The following is a 20693-nucleotide window of genomic DNA, read 5'->3' on the forward strand; positions in this document are numbered from 1 at the left end:
TTAAAAATGGGCATAATCGCACTAATTTTTTTTTTCTCCCTGCTGTTCCTTAAGAAAGCTCTCAGGATATGCTTGTCCACAAGTCGCTGCATTAGTAATAAATGTAAATGTATTAAAATCTTATATGTGTACTTGTATATTGAAATTCCTACATATGGAATTTTTTGAGAAATGTGAATCTCAGCATAATTTTTATAAGAAACGTACATTTTAAAAAAATAGCGAATAATCTTTTTATCATTAATGCATTTTCCATGTAGTTATTAAAATCGAATGATTTTCCTTTCCCTTAAAATGAGTTATAAGAAGGCCCCTTTTAAATGAGAATTTTCTATAGTCGTTTAACTTCTATTTTCTATTGCAATTTTTAGTTCATAAAATTTTTACGATTAACTACTTGAAAGTTGAATGGCATGGCATCACTTAACTACAACCAAAGTTTTGTGTAAATGTAAACAAACAAGAAGTAACGATGACGCGCATTATTCGGAAATTATATTAGCTTCCGGCATTTAATATTAAATTAATAAAATAAAATTCACCAATATTAAATGTGAACGCTCTCGGTTTTGTGATTAAGGTGCTTGAAATTGAAAATTTATATATGAAAATATTGGAAAGTTATTCTCAATTTTCAAATGAATTTGATTTTCTATGCAAAGCAGATATTATATATCTTATGTTTATTGGCTGTTTCTCATTATGCAGATTCCTTAATAAATTTAGAAGTGATTCATAAAGATATATCACTTCGCTGTGTTACTGATAATCTCACACATATGTGTATAGGTATTATTAGTTGGTTAATTGTTTGCAGTTATGATTCATTTACGACAAATCACATTTACCAAAGCTTACTGTGTGGATTATTTGCTGGTTTAGTAGATTTGGATCATTTTTTGATGGCAAAATCATTAAAGTTTAAAGTAAGTAGTCCTTTGGCAAATAATAATCATATTATTGATTAAAAAATTCTTACAGTTTTTATTGTTTGCACCATTCTTTGACAGATATCTAATTTATTTAGTGCATTTTAATTTTATTTTTATGCCAGTATGAGTATTGTTATGGATATTATATTGTTAATAATAATAAATTGTTATAATAATTTGTTGTTAATAATAATAATATATTAATGACTGAAATTAAAGAATATTATGATTATGATTATCAACAAACAAATAATAATTTTGATAACTTTTCATTTTTAATGTAAGCCTTTTTCGGTGTGTGTGTGTGTGTGTTTTTTGAATTTATATTCCTATTTAATTTTTTCGTCATTTGTAATTCGTCATTTGATGATTATTTGTAAGAACAAATGTTTCCTTAATGTCTGTTTAGGTTGTTTTTTTAATAAAATTTTTATTTTCTATCAAGTACCAAGCATATTATTTAATGAATGAATGTAAATGTTTTTTAATAAATTTATTTTATAAAAAGCTATTGTTTATAGTAATAAATAATTAGTATTAACAGCATCCCACTTATTAATTGCCAAAAACATTGCCAAAGTTTTCATGGTTTATGGCACCTAACAATATGCCAGTGCAGGATTGTTTAATAGACAAAACTGGCAGATATCTTGAGGTTCTGTAAATAAGGTGAGGAGACAAATTCTTTATAATTTTTAACTCTATTTTTAAATTATTTAATTCTGTATTTTTATTTAATTATAAACTGAACATGTTCAATTTAAAATCAAGTATTGTTGAATGGAGTACTCTAGAACATTCCTAACTAATTACCATTTGTAAGTTGTATGTTATTTTATAATTCTGAAAGGACAGGGTGATTTATAATTTTTAAAAAAATGTTCAATCCTGTTATAAATTTCTATTTAAATTGTATTAAAAAATGTTTAGGTTTTTTTTTTTTTTTTTTTTTTTTGACTATCTTGTTTAAAGTTTTGTAAATGTTAGTTGTGTTTTTTTTGTGTGTGATATATTGAAACCAATTTTTTAGAAAATGATCTGCAGTTAAGTATTTCACCATTTGAAGTAGTCAAAATTTTTTACTGAAAATTAGTTTTTATGAAGATTAAATTAAAATTGACAAAAAAAGTTTGTTTTAAAAGTTTATAGAGGGAAAAAGTCTGCACGATTTGCATTGCGTAAGAGTCCTAAAGTTTTAAGCTGTCTCTGGTCAATAATAAATCACTAAAGACTATATGCTAACAGATTATTTCATAACTCAAAAAATTTGTCAATGGTATGCAGTTAATTACATGGTTCATAAACAGCTTGTAATTAATAAATAAGTACCAAATAAAATGTCGTGATAATCATAATAATTTTATTAATTGGCAAAGATATATATATATATACTTAAGATTACTTCCTTTTCCCATCTCAAAAGTACAATGAAGTAAGCAGGGTTTATTATTATTATTATTATTTCTGGAAATCCGAAATAAGCAAGAAATCTGATGAAATACTGCAATGAAACATAAACTAATGTTAAATGTTTTTTTAAAAAACTACTGATTGCTTAGTTAAAAATATTTATTTAAAATATGCATGTATACTAAGTGGCCGCTTTATAATGACCACCTGACAGTTTTATGAAAATGAGCTATTGCATCGCAGTGTTTCCACTAGACATTGAGATGGCTACAAAAAAGGCAATGTAGTACAAGTGAACCATAATTGCACTAGGTTTCTTACGAAGATATATGGACAAAAAAAAAAGTGCTTTAACTGATTTTGAATGTGGGGTGATTGCATGCACTTGTAGTATCGGAACCGGTGTCACCAAAATGGCTGCATTTGTAAAGTGTTCAAGAGCATTGATTATTGATGTTTAAAGAGAGTGCACTACCAATCAGACAGAGAGTGGTCTCAATGTCAGACTTTTGAATGTTTGAGCTGAAAAGAGATTTGCCAGAGTTGTTCAATCCAATAATATGTAAAATAGCAGGGAATCTTAAAAAAGAAGCAACTGCAAACATCTCTGAATGAAGTGTTTGCTGTACTTTACACTATTTAGACTATGGAAACCAACAACCTGTTCAAAAGCCTCTATTGTTTGCCTTGAACAAGAAAAGATGTCCCCAATTTGTAAAGGAGCTCAAGGATTGGACAATAGATAATTGGAAAAGGGGTCATGTGGTCCAATGAATCACATTTTCAACTACACCATGCCAATAGCATGATGCAAATATGGAGAAAATAGAATTCATTTTGAAATTTATTTTTTGTTCCAATTTTTTTCTGAGTAATAAGAAAGTTTGAATATAATCTTTATATATTTATTTTTTTAAATATTTTACTGTACTGTAAAAAAACTTTTAATGTATATCTATAAAAAAAAATGTTTTTAAGAATGGATTTTTAAAAACTAAGCAACTGATTTTTTAAAATTATTTTTAAGTAATAAAAGTTTTTTTAAATAAGAATTAGTATTCTTTACTTCACAGTTATTTCAAATTTAGTGTTTCTTTAGTATAATTTAAAAAATATCAAAATTTATACTATAAATTGAGCTTGGTGTTTAATTTGTTTAATTCTTCTTTACAGAACCTTTTTATATTCCACATTTATTTTTATTTATTTATTTGCACATTTTGAAATATTTTGTTATTTTTACTTGTTGAAACAGTTGAGAACCAAAGCAAAATAACATTTTTTTTTTCTTCCATATTTTATTATTATTTTTCATAGAATTCGTTCCAAAACTGAATATATATATATATATACTTTCATTAATCATACTATAAATAATTTGTTGCATCCATCAAAATTTCATTAGTCTAATTAATTGATATAAATGTCAAATAGTATTGCTTATCTGAAATGTTTTATATGTTTTTCTGCATATCATTTGACATTACAGGAATTTTTGTATTTCTGCTTGTCATTAATGTATTGTTTGTCAACAAATTCTTAAACTTTCTCTCTTTTGAACATGGGTTTAGAATGGGTTTAAATCAATAAAATAGGGGGTGAGAGGAAAGATGAAAGGAGATGTTTATATTTAACAATAAAGTAAATTATGAAAATGCGTGCATCTCAGTTCTTAGTGAGATAGAAACCTCAAAATTGGTCGACTCAGAATACAGAAACAAATAATAATAATCTTTATAAGCTGGAATACTATATGTAAATTGTGACATGAATAATGAAAAAAATAATTCAAAATAATCTACAGGTCAGATCTAGAATTACTAAATCTGATAGATGCTTGTTTTATTTTAGGTTTTAAATCTAAAATTAATCAAAACTTCATTATATTTCTTCAATAATTTTGAAATGTAAGAAATATTGTTACATCTCTTGCAAATTTAAAAAATAAACATTTTAATCAAAATTTATTTCCATTCAATGTTTTTCTGTAATTTGAATGTTTTTAATAAGTTTAATTTACAACTTTACTTTAGTTACTGTATTTCATTACTTTAGCTACTTTATTTATACTCAATGCTCTGTGACAGTGATAAATATACTTTTTTGTTTGCTTGGTATCACTGTTATGTAATTAAAAATAAGATTTTAAGAATAAATAAATACATTACTGAAACTTGTTATGGTGTTTTTGAACTAGAAATTCCAATCTTAAAATTTGTTAGATGATCTTACCATAAAACAATTCACCAACATCAGAGTATGAAAACTCAATACTACCTTTTTTTTTTTTTTTTTTTTGTCTTGTAATAGTTAACAAAATTTTTATTTTGATAGGTCTTCACACTGGGATTGTTAGTATTATAATTAATTACCAGATTTTGATATATTATTAATTTGGTATTTAATTGTTATCTAAATTGTTCATTTACACACTTATTCTTCTGATTTTTTTTATTTACATATTTGTATTCTACATTGTAATTTTTACATTTTTTTTTATAGGATGCCATCAATTTATCTTCTAGACCACCATTCCATAATACAACATTTGTGGCAATGTTTGCAGTAAGTCTAATATTAGTTATGCATTTCAAAGGGAATGAACTATTTGAAAATATAGGATGGTACATTCTAGTGGCAGCTATTTCTCATCATTTACGAGATGCCCAACGACGTGGTCTTTGGTTATGGCCTTGCGTTACAAAACCTTTAAATTACTCTAATTACTTAATCCTTACTTATTTATTTCCATTAGCAATAGGTTCATTGCTGAAAGTATTGAACAAAAACACCCTGAAAGGGAAAAAACAAGATATTCTATTTGTATAGATATGAAATTAATTTATTATTTTTATTTTGAAATGTTGAATGTTTTTATATTGAAGTAATCAAATATTAAGAATATCCAGAAAGTAAATTACATTTCCAATTCGAAAAGAGAAAAAAAAACTAAAATTTAATTAAATTAAAATGAGTAAAACATTTTATTTTGTACAGTATGTGTTTTTACCTAATTTTAAACACAATTGCTATCAATGTTGAGATATTTTTAATGAGGCATCATAATTTTTGTTATATCAAACAATGTTGCCTTTGATGATAATCTAACAGTAAGAGCTTCACCATCTTAGAGACTTTTGCTAAAAGGGAAAGCATTAAAATTGTAAAAAAAAATTGAGTTTAGGGGGTTAAAGAATATTCCCAGCTAAAGTCTCAAATGAGTTGTTGCATTGTAATTACCACTGGAATATATGATAGATATATTGATTTAAAAAAAAAAAAAAAAAAAAAAAAAAAAAAAAACTGTATTACAAATTACTTGAAAGCATCATTGTTGTCTTCCTTAACCTTAAACCGCGTGAAATGTAGAATGTCATCCAAATGAATTTTACCAGTAATGGCTGGAATAGAGAAAACTTTATACATCCAAGTGTTGTTTTAAGAGGATTCAGTTGTTGCCAATTGGACTAACAATAATATCTTGTAGATGATATGAACTAATATGTGCATTCTTGGAGCTGCAGAGCAACTGGTATGAATTGCTAATGGAACTTACTCTTTGGATAACTTAAGTATGTAGCTGTGATATTAAATTCTAGCCTATTTACTGTCATAAGTCCGATATTTTGAAAAAAGGACTGAATTTTAATTGAAATTACATCTGTAATCAGGATGTGTGGTTATAAAATTTATCATACAGGGATGTAACTGAACATATAGATTATGATAGTTGCATCATATGCAATATTGAAACTAAAAAAAGCTAAATAAAAAATTTTAAAATCAAATTTTATAGTTTCATGTCAAATTTATTATGCTTTATGTCCCTTATGTTACCACTAAGGAATTATTTTTTAGGTTTGTATTTATAAACATCTGTTTAAATAATTGTCTATTTTATTTCATTAATTAGAATACAATAATTGCTTTCAATTTAATAAAAATATGAATTGTATAATTAATTAAGTATACTGTATAAAGTCTTGTGTTCTTGATAAAAATTTCATAAATAGTCATTGTCAAATAGTCTTGTGCTTTTAACTAATAATTTGAATATGAAATTTCTAATGCCCATTTATAGATATAAAATTTGAATAAATTGCTTACATTTTTAAGAATTAAATGTTCAAAATCCTTTTCATCATTTACCCCCTTTTTCAAAGGAAAAGTTCCATCACTTAATGAGGTGAAGAAATAACTGCATTTTCAATAAATGAGCACTCTACATTATTATTTATAAGGAGTAGGATTATCAAAATCCTGGTTTATGAACAGTGATATTGTGCAATTCTTTTTCTTATCTATTGGTGAGTAGAATAATGAAACTTTCTATATTAATGAATTTTTATATTATATTATGAGTTTTTCCATAGAAATTTTTTTTGGTTATATATTTTGAGAATTTTTTTACTTTTCAACAAAAATGACGTATGGCATACCTACTGTTTTATTATACAATAACTACTTTTATATCATTCTTAAAATGCAGAATTATTTTTGTATATTTATTTACAAAATATGATTTTAATCTGATACCTAAAAAGCTCAAATTTATATTTCAAAAAATAGAAAATGGACCATAATATTTTTGATAAAAAGTAACATTTCTAACTCATATGTATAAGAATTATAACTTAAGTTTATAGTCACATTATTTGATAAAAAGATTGATGATTAAACTAGTGTTAATCTTTTTTTTTTTTTTTTTTTTTTCCCCTCAAAAATATAATTAGATTTTCAAATCTATGCAAGTAAAAATTTTATGAATATAAAGATGTATGCATTTTCTATCTTCAACTTGTGGAAACTGTTACTAAGTACCTATTAAAATCTAATCCAATAAAATATCTACAGTAATTTGGAGGCTGAAAGGTTAATTCATATGTTATATTACCATATCAAGGGTGTTTAGTGTTGGATGGCAACTGAATTAGCATTCTCCCTCATCTGATTTCCATTACATCCAACCCATAATGACAGATTTTAATGTTTTAAAAATATGATAAAAATACATTATCTCTCATTATCAAATTTACTGTAATCACCAATGTTTTTAATTGATTAGGTAGAGATTATTTTGTCCCCTCATATATAGACTGTTTATAGAAAAAAGGCTAAAATAGTTACACCCAAAACAGTATAACATATGAATTATGTAATAATTTTAATACATTCAAGTTAAGAGTCAATTCAAAAATTTTTAGTAAATAAATAAAAGGAATGCATATAAATAAATAAATATTGCCAATTTAAAAAAGGACAAAGTGCATATTTTTTCAAGACTGTATTTTATTTATCTCAAAGTCGAGATGAAATTATGTGAAACATGGCTTTTTGGTGTAAAGTAATAATGAAAAACTTAACAGTTAGGTTCAAAAAAACATTTTACAGCAGCTCTCTTTGAATAAATGACAAATAGAAGCTGATGATAAAGTCTCAGTTAAAGTTCCGAGAAACTTCTGTACACATTAAATGTAACACATTTAGCAAATGCTCATGGAATATAAACTTTGAAACAATATATGTCGAACATTGTAGAGAAAAACATGTAAGTGATCAAAAAATGTGTGAACATTCAGATGAACAATGAATAGCAGAACATTTTGAATGAATTTTACATTCAAAGAATACAAGGTTTCCCAGGTTTTACAAAAATATAATACAGATTATTCTACACTATTGTTTTCTCTACTGAGAATTTATATGTAGAACATTATCAGAGCAATAAAATTTAACTGCTATTAGGATGAAAATTAAAATTTTTAGAATCATGATTCCAGACTCTCAAAGTATTCTTCCAAATAATCATCAGCATCCTCGGCATATACTGTTGTTCTTTGACCATGGTTTCTGGTTTCAATTCCATTCGATATTTTTAAAGCATCTTTTTTTGGTCTATGAAATGTTGCTTTTCTGGTACTACTGGCACTTTTCTCACTTTCTGTTAAACTTTTATCTTTACAATCGATTTTTCTAAATGAACTTCTTGTACTATCAGATAATGTTGATTCTAGAGATTCTTTTGTGTCATCCGAGTCATTTGAATTGTGTCGTTGGTTCAACTTTATAGGATCTTCATTTTCGAAAATTTCTGTTAAATAATTGTTATCATCTTCATTATATATGACTGTTCTCTGGCCACGATTCCTGGTTTGAATTTTGCTGGGATCTGCTGCATTAGAATTATGAGAAATTCTAGCACTTACTCTTGTCATATTGGGTTTTCTAAGACACCATTTGCTTTTATTATATCCTAAAATGTCATTAGCATTTTCCTTCATCGATGAATTAGCCATTTCTTTGCTGTGTGAATTATCTATAGTTGGAGATTTTGTTTTATGCCCCTTTAAATTATAATTGTCTGCTTTAGGTGGAAACAAAATCTTTTTTGTTCCAATTTCATTTGGAACTTGCTTTTTGAATTCATTTTGATTATCAGAGAAACTATTAGAAGACCTAGTATGAGATGAAATTGGTCTTGAATGTAGGGGTTTAAAATTTTCAACTTTTAAGCTACTGTTCTGAGAAGATGTTTGTTTTTCATTCAGAGTAGAATTTACTTTGTCTTTAAAATCCAAGCTACTACTACTTCCAGCATAGATCGTTCTCAATTTATATTTTGAATCTGATTCATGAGCAGAGACGTTTGGTTTACAGAACACAATAGTTGGTGCACGAATTCTTTTAGTCATTGTTTCTTCAGCATTTAATGACTCTTTTTCTGTCAATAAATGAAGCTTCGATCTTGTGTTGAGAGAAATAGGACTGTAATTATTTCTATTTTGGTTTCTCTTTATTCGCATCGATACCTTTCTAGATGTCTGATTTACAAAATTTAATTTCTTTTGGATATTTTCACTATTTTGGTTCATTGTGCGTTTGTGGAGGCTGCTCAAAAGACTTGGTCTGCCTCGCCTTCGAAATGGTGTTGAGGAAGATACAGATGCATTGTTCTGGTGTTTTATTAATGAAGAATAAGGTCGATTTCGATATACAGATCGTTTTATTAATTTGGAACATTTTCTTAAGCCATAGCTTGATGTATTACTCCATTTGGATACTTTGCTTTTATACACATGATCATCATTATCAGTATCACTTTCTTTCCTTGCAGAAGCTTTTCTTATAAGATTCCTTTTGTAAGCTTTGGAAATTCCGAAGAAACCACTCTTAGGGGATGCTTCTTTGTTCATTGCAGATCTTGTGCGTTGAGGAATGGAGCTCAAATAACCTTTGTAAGGTTTGGCATACGAATGCATTCGAGTGTGAAGTTTTGAAGACCCATCATTATTTTTTAAGTAATGATTAGAATTATCACTTTCACTTTGAGCTGAAGGGCCATCCAGGGCAGAGGAAGAAGCTTTTCTGGCCAAACCTTCCTCATTCCCCATGGACTTTTCCACTATTCTCTTACGAATCGCTGGGGTTTGTTCATCACCATTCGTTAGAGACCCTAAAAATAGCAGATGGATGAAAGTGTTTAAACTACATATAAAAAACAATATGTAGCCTACTAAAAGTATACTAAATATCAAAGATAAGCAATCTTACTCCATCTTAACTATTCTATTGTCAGCATTTATGTAACTAATTTCCATCATAATGTTATATCAAATTTATAAATTTAAACTTGTTTTTAAAACAGACTTGAATTTGCTTTATTATTGTTATCATTTAAGTATAAAAGCATGCACCATAATAATCTATCACACAAATGGAGGCGGTCCCACCCCAAGGTAAATAGAGAAGAAATATTGAAATACTTATTACCTTTACAATAATTTTTAAAAAATTTCTACATCCCATTCCATTTTTAGCCTTTCAATCTCATCACAAATTTTTTCTTCTCCTTAAAAAATTGTTTATTTTGATATAATTTAAATGTGTAAAAATTAAGACCTGAAGATAGTGTCATGGATTCCTGCTTTAAAAATATTTTGAGTAGGAATGACAGTAAAATGTTTTTCTTTAAATATTTAAATAAAGATTCTTACCATAAAACATGCAGTTAAATAAATAAGAATTCTCGCAAGTTTATATAAAAACTGTATATTAGGAAGAGAATTTTTTAAAGTATTTTAATATTGACAGGTTCGGGCATAGAAGCATTATCGAACTAAATATCTTAATGTCATCAACTGAATAAAAATAAAAACATAATTTTTTGTTCCTTTGGGAAATTATAAAGTGTAAGTAAACTTATCAGTGAATTTTCAGATAAAAAGAAAATAAAAACAGAATCAAATTTTTAAATTACTTTATTTCAAATAGTAAACTTTTAATGAACTTTGTTTAATTATCACACATGTATTTCACAAGATGTCATTTCAGTTCCCTAAATTTTAAATTTTCTTTAGGTCAAAACAATACAGTGATTTTTAAAGAGTATTTTTATATTTAAAAAATACATTATTTGTTGGAAATTGGGGGAAAAGAACTAAACACACAAAATACACATAAATTAGAAAGGAAGAAAGGACAGTATTTCTTGGCTATAATTTAGTCTTATCATATAAAAAAATAATATATTTTGACAGAAATTACCAAGTTCTTATTGATCAAAAATAAATGAGCTTATGTTATCAGACTATTCAAAAATATGCGAAAAAACCGATTTATGTAAATACATTGAGGTACTATTTATGAATATTTTGTACTATGATAAAAAGTATTCACTGAGAAGTTATCAAAAGACAAGTGCTTATATAATAGCAAATTATTTCATTGCACTTTATAAAGTTGGGATGATTTTTTTAAAAAAAAATCTATGAAATGCATTGTAGAATTCAGCTGCTTTTCGATGTCAGTTGCGATATTTACATTATGAAAAATGATTTGATATGAAAAAGTTTTAAAACTCTCATCACAATCTCAATGACATAAATAATGAGCTGTACACAAATAGGAAACATTAAACATTTGGTTTTTACAAAAATACAACTTAATAACAGAGTGGCTCTTTTAGATTTACTTGAAAAACCTTCTTTTAAGACTTTGGCAAACAATTTTAAAAAATTAAGGTTGTACAGGCATTGCTAGTTGCGAAAGAATTGCCTTGGATGGCTTGTTAACTTACGTAAACTGCCCCGGCTGTTATTTGATTGCATCGATTCATCATTTTCTGACTCGTCACTGTCACCTTCTTGATACTGAACAGTTCTTACACCTCGATTCCGAGTTACAATACGACCAGATTTCTGTGGACTTTCTACTAAGCGTGCAGTTAAGGCACGTACACCCCTGGATGCAATACGAGTTGGTCTGCGGGATACTTGTGGCTGTGAGTTCTCATCACTCTGCTCAGATTCAGAACTTGAACCAGACTGCCGATTCTTGATGTTATTTTGAGCGCCTCGAGTTCGAGTTCTTACAAGTGAGGATTTACTTGAGCTTCCTGAACTATTCGAGTTTTTCTCACTTTTAAAGCTCTGTGACTCTGATTCTTCCTCATCACTATCAGAGCTTGAACCAGAATCTCTATAATCAGGTTTTTCAACGGTTGAATTGCAGAGTCTTTTGGAACGTGTATGAAGAGGAGATCTGCAAGTTCTCTTTTTCAAGGCTGTCCATCCACTTTCTGGTGAAGAGGATCGGGATCTAGGCAAAGATGTGCGAGTATGATTACGAAGTGATGATCTATAAATTGATGATTTCTGATGATATGATGTACGTGTTGGTCTATTTTTGTTGATTCTAGGCCTCAGTGATTTCTGTAGCAAGTTTGGAGTGGCATCTTTTCGACATCTTTTAGAGCTCTGATTCCATTCTGCGTCTCCACTCCGGCTATTGTTTGTGGAATAATCAGAATGGCTACTGTTATTGGAATCTGATTGACTATACCCCTCCTCATCAAGAAGCTCTTTCTTTTTTGTCCTTTCACTAATTCTCTTTGGAGGATTTTCAACTGCTTTTCGTTTTTGGACAGAAGTGGTTGGCTTTCTAGTACCATTTGATAAAGAAACTCCTAGAAAATTGAAATCAATTAAATTTTTACACATTAAAAGATACAGTTTAAGAATGGGCAATAATCAATATCATAAAAGTTCTTTGTTATACATTGTATATGCAGAAAGTAAAAGAATGCACAGAATCATAAAAATACCTAAATCTATCAGTCATTAGAGAAATAACTTCCTTCCCAATAAATTTAAATCACTGTTAAAAATTACCAAGATTGAAAAAACAAAAGAAACAAAAAAAAATCCAAGAAACAAATAAGCTTACCTATAGAAGGTTTTAAAATTTTCTTTTTCATGCGAACTGAAGAATTTTTGGATAGTTGAGTTTCTTCTTTGATTTTTTTCTTTGGTCCTAGAAAGTTTTGATAATCATTTGTAATTATATTCTGTGACTACATTAAGGAGTGTGCAAAAAAATATTTCCTTCAATACTAAAATCTAAATAAAATGTTTTAATGTAGTTAATGTTAGTTGGTAATTTATGTTTAAAAAGCATGTAGGATCAAATGTTAATCTTGCTTATCACATTTCAGATAATGTTAACATTGAGGAATTTAATAACATTTGAGAATCATAAGAAATTAATAAAGGTACGAAGTTACAATAATAATAAGCATTATTTGGCTGCAAAAATTTTATAAATGCATTTTTCTACTAACAAATTCTGAAATCAGAATGTTATTGCATGCTATAATACAAGTGTTATTTCTATGACAAATATTTCAAATCAAAACTACAACAAAGCAAAAAGTAACTAAACATTTTAAAACAGAAAAAAAGTTATTTTTATAAGGATAATTGAAAAGTCATAAAATATAATTACCTGCACCATTGGTAAACTTAGTCGTATGATTACGAAACAGTGATTCCGAAATAGAATTCGATGTGTATCTAGAGGATCTAGAACTTTCACCTCTAGATGTTGAAGGCTGACAAACTGTTCTTGATGTTGAAGCACCAATATTAACACCTGCTTCTTGAGAAGGAATGGGTTTTCGCCTGAAAAATTTTTAACAATTATTCATAGTTTCATGAAAAAATAAGAGAAAACAATATTTTCATTTCCTCAAAAATCCTTCAATTCAACTATAATTATGCAATTATTCTTCCTACTAATACCAGTATTCTTATAATTTTATGTAAAAAAAAGTGAAGTATGCACAAAGTTTAGAAGGAAAGAATAAAAAATAATAACAAGAACATGATGACTGGAGAAAGGGGATATAGATTATAATCTTGAAGTTAAAACGAAATATAACTACTTTTATTTCATTTTTTATTAAATATGACAAGGAGTTTAAAAAAGTTCTTCCCATGTATCATTTGTCCTCATTGTGCTATTCAGAGTGTGTTACATGAATTTCCTCTAAAACATCTACAAAATCATTTTTCTTTGCATTCCTTTATTGTATTACAGATATATTAATTGCATATTCTGTTAGTTTTTTAATACTTTACAATTGTTTTTTGAACCAGGACCCCCCCCCCAGTTTTACATGATTGATCATATCTATTTAACTAAAAATTTCATTATTTATCATATTTAGAAATTAAGGATAACTTCCATTCTTTTCTGAAACAAATGTTTAATTTTGTGGTTTAATTGATACTTCCATTGAAGAAAAATTCAAATGTTGAATTTTACCTCATTCGGTTTTAAGACCAAATCTAATTCACAAAAAGCACTTTTTTCCAGGTCTCTCCACTCAGGTTCCACAATTATCCACATACTGAGTAGAAGTGCATAAGCACTGGCACTCAAGAAAACAATCTGACTTTAGTAATGTTGAATTTAAAAATTCATAGATGGAAAGATTAAAACTCTTTTCAGGCCATTTCAGGCCAAAATTATATATCATTCACTCAATGTATAGCAATATTTTATTTAATCTTTAATAAATTTTTAAAAAAAATATGCATCAAACTTTTATATAGCATACCTAATTGTTATCATTTTTGTATACTTTCAGCTATATAAGATTAATTTCATAATATGAATTGATCTCTTATTCCCGACAAAGTCTTACTGCTTACAAAATTAACTTAATAGAAATGTGTTAAAAGTAGGAATATCTTAGTCAAGTAATTCGGAATTGATTCTTTTAAAAATATATTTACTTGTAAATATCAAATCAACTTTGGGAAACATAAACTTGGAATACCTAATCTAAGCAAATATCCAATCTAATGTTTGGAAAAAACATTTTTATTTATATTATTAAATTTAAAGATGTACTATTTTTCTTTTTCTGTGCAGAACAGATATGTTAAACTATAATGTTCCAATTATTGTCATCTATTTAGAAACAATGACCAAATAACTTATGTTTAGTACTAAAATACTGATATTGTCAAGATATCATCTTAAAATTATTTATAAATATTACAAATATATCACACATTCATTTTCAATAGACAAAATAATAATTACCTATTGCTAACATATTGATTATTTCTTATTTTTTCTTCATATTTAACAGCTGATCTCCAGTCACTGATAATACCTCGAATATGTTCTTCAAACATTGCACTCAATCGTATCGTCATAGAATATATCTAAAAATGATTTAATAATATTATTTAAATAAAAACATTCCATTAAATCTTTTTTATAATACAATAAATTAAGAGAAAGTCAACAAAACTATTTGTATTTGAATTTATGTATATGAAAACTTTTTTTTTAATTCCGAAGTTTTTTTTTACATTCATAAAATAAAAACACATGAATATGATGAATTCAGAATGTTATAGTTTAGAGCCATTACTAATGCAATTCTAAAGATTCTGTCAAAATATTTCATAGTGATGCCTGCAATATTATCTTTATTTAACAATGAATAAAGTTTTACCCCTTCTACATCTTGAAGATAATACTGAAAATTTCACAACACATGGTAAAGATGCCTTTGAACTAGTCTTCTGAAATTCAATTTGCATATTTTCTTTATTTAAATTCTTTATATTTTGAATCACACAGCTGAATCATGAACTTGATAACTTCAACTCAATTAGTGGTCTTTTTTTCTACATCTTATATATATAAACTGCACATTTTTCATGATGGGAATGAATAAATAGCTTATATATGGATGCTTCTTCAATTGACAAGAGCATCTCAAATTTAAAATAGTATATTTTTTAAAAAATTTCTTTAGTAGTATATATATATATATATATATATATATATATAATTCTTACTATTTATTAAATATTGTGACTTTTAAAAGTCACGTTTTATTACAAAAATATAACAAATTTAACATCTCATTTAGCTCTAAAATATTACACTCTGTCTATATTATACATTAAAAAAAAAGTTTTCAACACTGAAAGAGGAAAAAAAATGATACAATAGCAGATATTCCAAAATCAAATAAAATACTTAAATGGTAACAGCAAAGCTTACTTTGGACTTCTTATTTGTATTGTAGTTGCGAGAATTTTGGAAAATCAGTCTCATATCTTTGCAAAATTCAGTTGGATTGCTATAATAGTTGCTACTTAATCTCTCTCGAACAGTAGTTAAATCCATAGGAATGTCAATAATATTTCTGTAATCCTGCAAAAAGAATATATGTTGAAGTGGCAAGAACAAGTTGAAGTTAAGAGCAAATATTAAATAATCCTATATGAAGAAAAAAAAAATTGTGTCCCTTTGATTAATTCCTAAACTTTAAAGACAGGAACACACTTCTAAAAAACTTTAAATGAAATAAAAAATCATATTTTATGTTATCTGAATATGTAAATTTACAATTGAAAATAAAAGTTTATATTTTTATACAATTCCTAAATCCTTTAAATGAAATAAAAAATCATGTTTTATGTTATCTGAATATGTAAATTAACAATTGAAAATAAAAGTTTACATTTTTGTACAATTCCTAAATCCTATTCTTAACACAATAGTTTTTAAATTTTTTTTAAAAAAAACTAATTTGCTGCAACAAAAACTGACTTAAGTACATAGTTAAGAAATCACTGTTAAATTATTTCAATAGCCACCTCAAAGAACATCTGCTAATCAGTGTGTGCTCAGAGATATCAGTGACAGCCTTTAAAATAATAAATTTTCAAAGTTTTATAACTATAATATTTAGTTATAAAAAAAATTTCCATTAAAATTGTCAAGAATGTTTGATTAATATGACTAATAAGACCAGAAGAATGTATGAAAATCAATCCAGAGGAACAATTCACCTAAATAATATTTTTTAAAAATGTTTAAGTCATATAAAATATGTTTCAGTTGCAAGTATAAGCCTATCTTTAACGATTAAAAAAATTAGCTACAGAACCATAATTAAAATGGTTACTATTTATATTTTTATAAAAAAAAATGCAACTTTTTTTTATTTTTTTTTATTTTTACAGAGGCACAGTAAATTGCTGCTTTGATACAGGGAAAGAAAGAACATATCAGAAATATTTTAGATTTATTTTTTTTAAAGTATAAAATTTTATTTTTATTCAAAAGATCTTCAACCATATTACAGTTTGTTGATAGTGAAGTACACTTAACATCAACTTTATGTTTCATCCCAATATTTTTTTTTTTTTTTTTTTACATTCAAAATAGAGAATGACAGGAAGCAAACAGCTGAAAGTGATCCTTGCTAATAATATACTATTTCTATTTTGAAACAAATAAAACTGATATTAGTCACATATCATTTCAGCAGGAATTAATGCTGAATCATCTTGGCTATATATTATATATGTTTTGAATTATCATTTTTTTTACTTTCTTGTATAGCACAGATATTGTAACAATCAAAAAATATGAACTTGAAACTTTAATGGGTATCCACATTTTAGGATTTTAAAAAATACATTTTTAGAAAATGATTTTTTTAACTATCCTTGTTAGAGATAAACTTTAAGTTAAATGGTATTTAGTATGTAAATTTTACACTAAATAAGTAGATTCCTATCAAATTTCTAACAAAATCTAGTCTGTCTAGCTGTTTGTAGACACATATCATATTTTGAGCCAAATCCAACAAGAGGTTGAACTATACATTGTTGTTTTTTTTTAACTATACATATATGTTGGTCTATACTTTTTTTTTTTTTTTTTTTGTACTTTGTGAAATTTTTTTCAGTTTCAGCATCTAAAATACAAACCCACATCAATTTTTGAGTCATATTTGTCACAAGGTCATCAGCCTGTCAATCTATACTTTCACATGTTTGTAAACATAAATCAAAAATACAGCAACTTAAATATACTGAATTTCATATGTGATTTTGTGACTACAAATGTAGTTCTATGTCAAATTTTGATTCTATTTGATTGGAGGAAATTTGTCTAAAATACAAATTCACCTTTATTAGTCATCATTACCACTGGTTTAGACTTAAAAACTCAAATTAAATCATACTATAATTCAAAAGCATTAAATTATTTTATGTAAATTTAATTGAATCAATAAGATAAGATATGTTCTTGAAATAGAAGATGTTATCTAATTGAAAAAAAAAAAAAAGGAATTAGCTACTTAGATAATGTAATATACTTAGACAAAAAATTATCTAATTTTCCTTTAGATTTGCAGAAACAAACTTCAAAGACTATTAAACTTGGAAAAAAGGATCCATTTCTTCTTTCATAATTCAACAAAAAGAATTCTTTAAGTAATCTATTAACAACTGACAAGTAAAATAGTAGTATAATTAAGAATACTTGCAGAAATTTGTAGACATTTTGCATTATATTGTTGGATAGAAATGCACAATCATGTCATTTCAGAAGCTTATTTAAAACAAAATTATTTTTACTAGAAAATTCACTTAAAAATATATAAAATGCAATTAAAATATATGAAATATAACAAAAAAAGAATAATGTGGTCATCAGGTTGAAAAATATTTAATGAATTACCTGCTTTAAAATAAAGGATATTCATATCAAAGGAATAAGGAAGAAAACTGAATTAACAACAACTTTATCTTCACATTATGTGGAATGGAAAAAAAAAAACAGAAAATAAGATGGCTATTTTTGTTTTGAATAAAGTGAAAAGCTTATGCTAATGATTCCCAACTAGTAATGTTGATTATAAATTGTAACATCTGCTGCATTAAAATACATACTTTTGAAATAATTTATTCATGGTGAGAGAGAATTATAATGGAAAATAAGGAAGAAATTTCATTCAAATTTCTCTGGACAAGGAATACTAAAACAATATTTTCCTCATTAATGAACTTGAGAAATATTAAATGCAATTCATAATCTTCAATACTCATTTTTGAAATATTAATGTTTATAAGAATTTTCACATTCATACAACACAAATTATTTTTAAAAAATTCAAAGATTACGAAAAACATAACTTACAGGATAATCAATGAGGTTCACTGGATGACGGAATGGCGTAGAATCATCACATTGAAAAAAGGTAGTTAATAGTTGTGCACACTGTTGCCTCCAACTATTTGAGGTATATTTTTGATTTTGTAAGCATACACGTTTGCTCGACTGCTGGAGAGCTTTTTGCTGTTTAAAATACCAAAGACATTATGTTATGTATGAATTCTTACAAATTTTTAAAGTGCCATTAAAGAAAATAAAATGAACTATATTTTACATGACAAAAAAAAATTATAAGGGGATAGGGCAGGATATAGATCTGCTTTAAAAAAAAAAAGTAAACATGGAATTTGGATAAAACTGAACTTAATACTTTGATATTTGCAAGTTTCAGGCAAATAGAGTTTAATATTTCAATCCAAAACTTCCTCACAGAAAATATACGTATTTAAAATACTTTTGAATCAATATTAAAAAAGGAGTCAAAAGATTCCACAACTAAGTAATATAAATTAGGAAATATATAGATTGGTGAAAAATTTTGATACAAATAACATTAATTGCAAAAATATAAAATTAATTATGAAAGTTAATAAACTTATTATTATAGCATTAATATTATCTGTTTAACCTAATTACCAAACTTTTGTTTTTACATAAATATGTTTCATGAAATATTTCTTTGATATTGTCAAAGTTGCAAAAGAAAATTTAAACTTCATACTCAGATATTATCAGAATATTGTTAAATAGTCCAAGATGAATGAAAAAAACAACAAAAAAAACAAATTTATATGTTCTTTTCATTTTATAACATCATCTTTCCAACTGAAAAAACTATGCACACAAATATTTGCACAATATATATTACATACAATGATAATGTTGACATATGTGACTTTTTTTTCTGTTACAATGATAACATTTTAAAACAACAAGAACACATTAGTTTATTTTACTTTTTCCCTTCTATTTTGCCAGTTTTAGAAATACTTTCTTGATATATTTACATTTACAAAAACCTAGTTCTTCAATAATAATCTATAGAAAAACAATTTGAAGAAATTAAATATATATATATTCAAAATGATATATTTCATATCAATTATAAAACATTTTTTTATTTAAATCACATGATTTATTTAGTTTACTTTTATATTGATATCCCACTCTAAAGTAAAAAAGGGATTACTTTTGGACAAAAAAAAAATGTAACTTCAAAACAGTTAGCTGACAAGAACAATTCTACTTTCCAACCTTCACATCACACAAGCAAGAAGAAATTGCTAAAAGAATATGGTTAACTATCTAAAATTAAATTATTTTATAAGATTTGAATAATTATTTAGTTATTTTCTAATGTTTACCTTTCTCCTTTTGATTCTAGTGGATGTATCATTCTCCGCATCACTATCAATTTCACTACATAAAACATCTAATTCACTCTGGGAATCTTGAGATCGAGATTGTTTGGCTTCCATCATGTCATTATAAAGTACCATCGGATCAGTACAATGAGACGAACTATTAGATGAAAAAAAAAATGAACCATCATGAAAATCAATAAAATATTTAACCATATTACAGACATCTACAGTAGAAAAAACTATATTTTGAATGTCTAAGTACTGAAAATCTATAAATTTGACTTTTTTCAAGTATCTTGGGTTTTCAATATAAAAACAATATCTGTATATTCAATAGTTTCATTATGTTGAGTAAAACTTTTGAACAAAAAAATTGTGCACACCAATTGACTTTAGTCGGCAACCAATGATTTCATTTAAAAAGGTATAAATTAAATAAGAAATTTCTTTTCATAATTTCCAATTCTAATGAAACTCTTGGAAATCATTTATGGCAAAAGTAGTAAACATTTGTTGTCAATTTGTTCTTAGCTTCTTTTCTACAGCTGAATTATCTTACTTAGAATTAGATATTTAATTCAATTCAATTTGTTATAGATTTCTAAAAGCAAATATGCGTGTTTGGTTTAAAGTGACTCTGTAAATGGAATGCAATAAGTGTGAAAAAGAAAGATCAATAAATGAGATAAAAATTAAATAAATTAGC

General features: G+C 26.3%; 2 protein-coding genes across 2 annotated transcripts in view; one reads left to right on the forward strand and one right to left on the reverse strand.

The window, feature by feature from the left end:
• Positions 1–450: 450 nt before the first annotated feature.
• LOC129975834 (transmembrane protein 267-like) lies at positions 451–6130 on the forward strand. Its single transcript, XM_056089070.1, has 2 exons — positions 451–926; positions 4845–6130. Exons 1-2 carry the CDS (start codon positions 639–641, stop codon positions 5169–5171), a joined length of 615 nt encoding a protein of 204 aa, XP_055945045.1. The 5' UTR covers positions 451–638; the 3' UTR covers positions 5172–6130.
• Positions 6131–7625: 1495 nt separating this feature from the next.
• The window catches only part of LOC129976579 (PH-interacting protein-like), a 42836-nt gene continuing 29768 nt past the window's right edge, over positions 7626–20693 (reverse strand). Inside the window, exons 28-35 of the mRNA XM_056090213.1 lie at positions 19988–20144; positions 18648–18806; positions 15711–15863; positions 14733–14857; positions 13125–13300; positions 12567–12653; positions 11419–12306; positions 7626–9795 (exon numbers count right to left, since the gene is read on the reverse strand). Coding sequence (XP_055946188.1) covers positions 8111–9795; positions 11419–12306; positions 12567–12653; positions 13125–13300; positions 14733–14857; positions 15711–15863; positions 18648–18806; positions 19988–20144 — 3430 coding nt within the window. The 3' untranslated portion in view covers positions 7626–8110. The remainder of the gene's footprint in view (positions 9796–11418; positions 12307–12566; positions 12654–13124; positions 13301–14732; positions 14858–15710; positions 15864–18647; positions 18807–19987; positions 20145–20693) is intronic.

Source organism: Argiope bruennichi, chromosome 7 (genome assembly GCF_947563725.1).
Source record: "Argiope bruennichi chromosome 7, qqArgBrue1.1, whole genome shotgun sequence".
NCBI classification, from domain to species: Eukaryota; Metazoa; Arthropoda; class Arachnida; order Araneae; family Araneidae; genus Argiope; species Argiope bruennichi.

Coding starts and splice junctions, on each gene's coding strand:
- LOC129975834 (XM_056089070.1), top strand. CDS start 639: ATGAATTTGATTTTCTATGCAAAGCAGATATTATATATCTTATGTTTA. Junction 927..4,844: donor CAAAATCATTAAAGTTTAAA/GTAAGTAGTCCT, acceptor TTTTTTTTATAG/GATGCCATCAATTTATCTTC.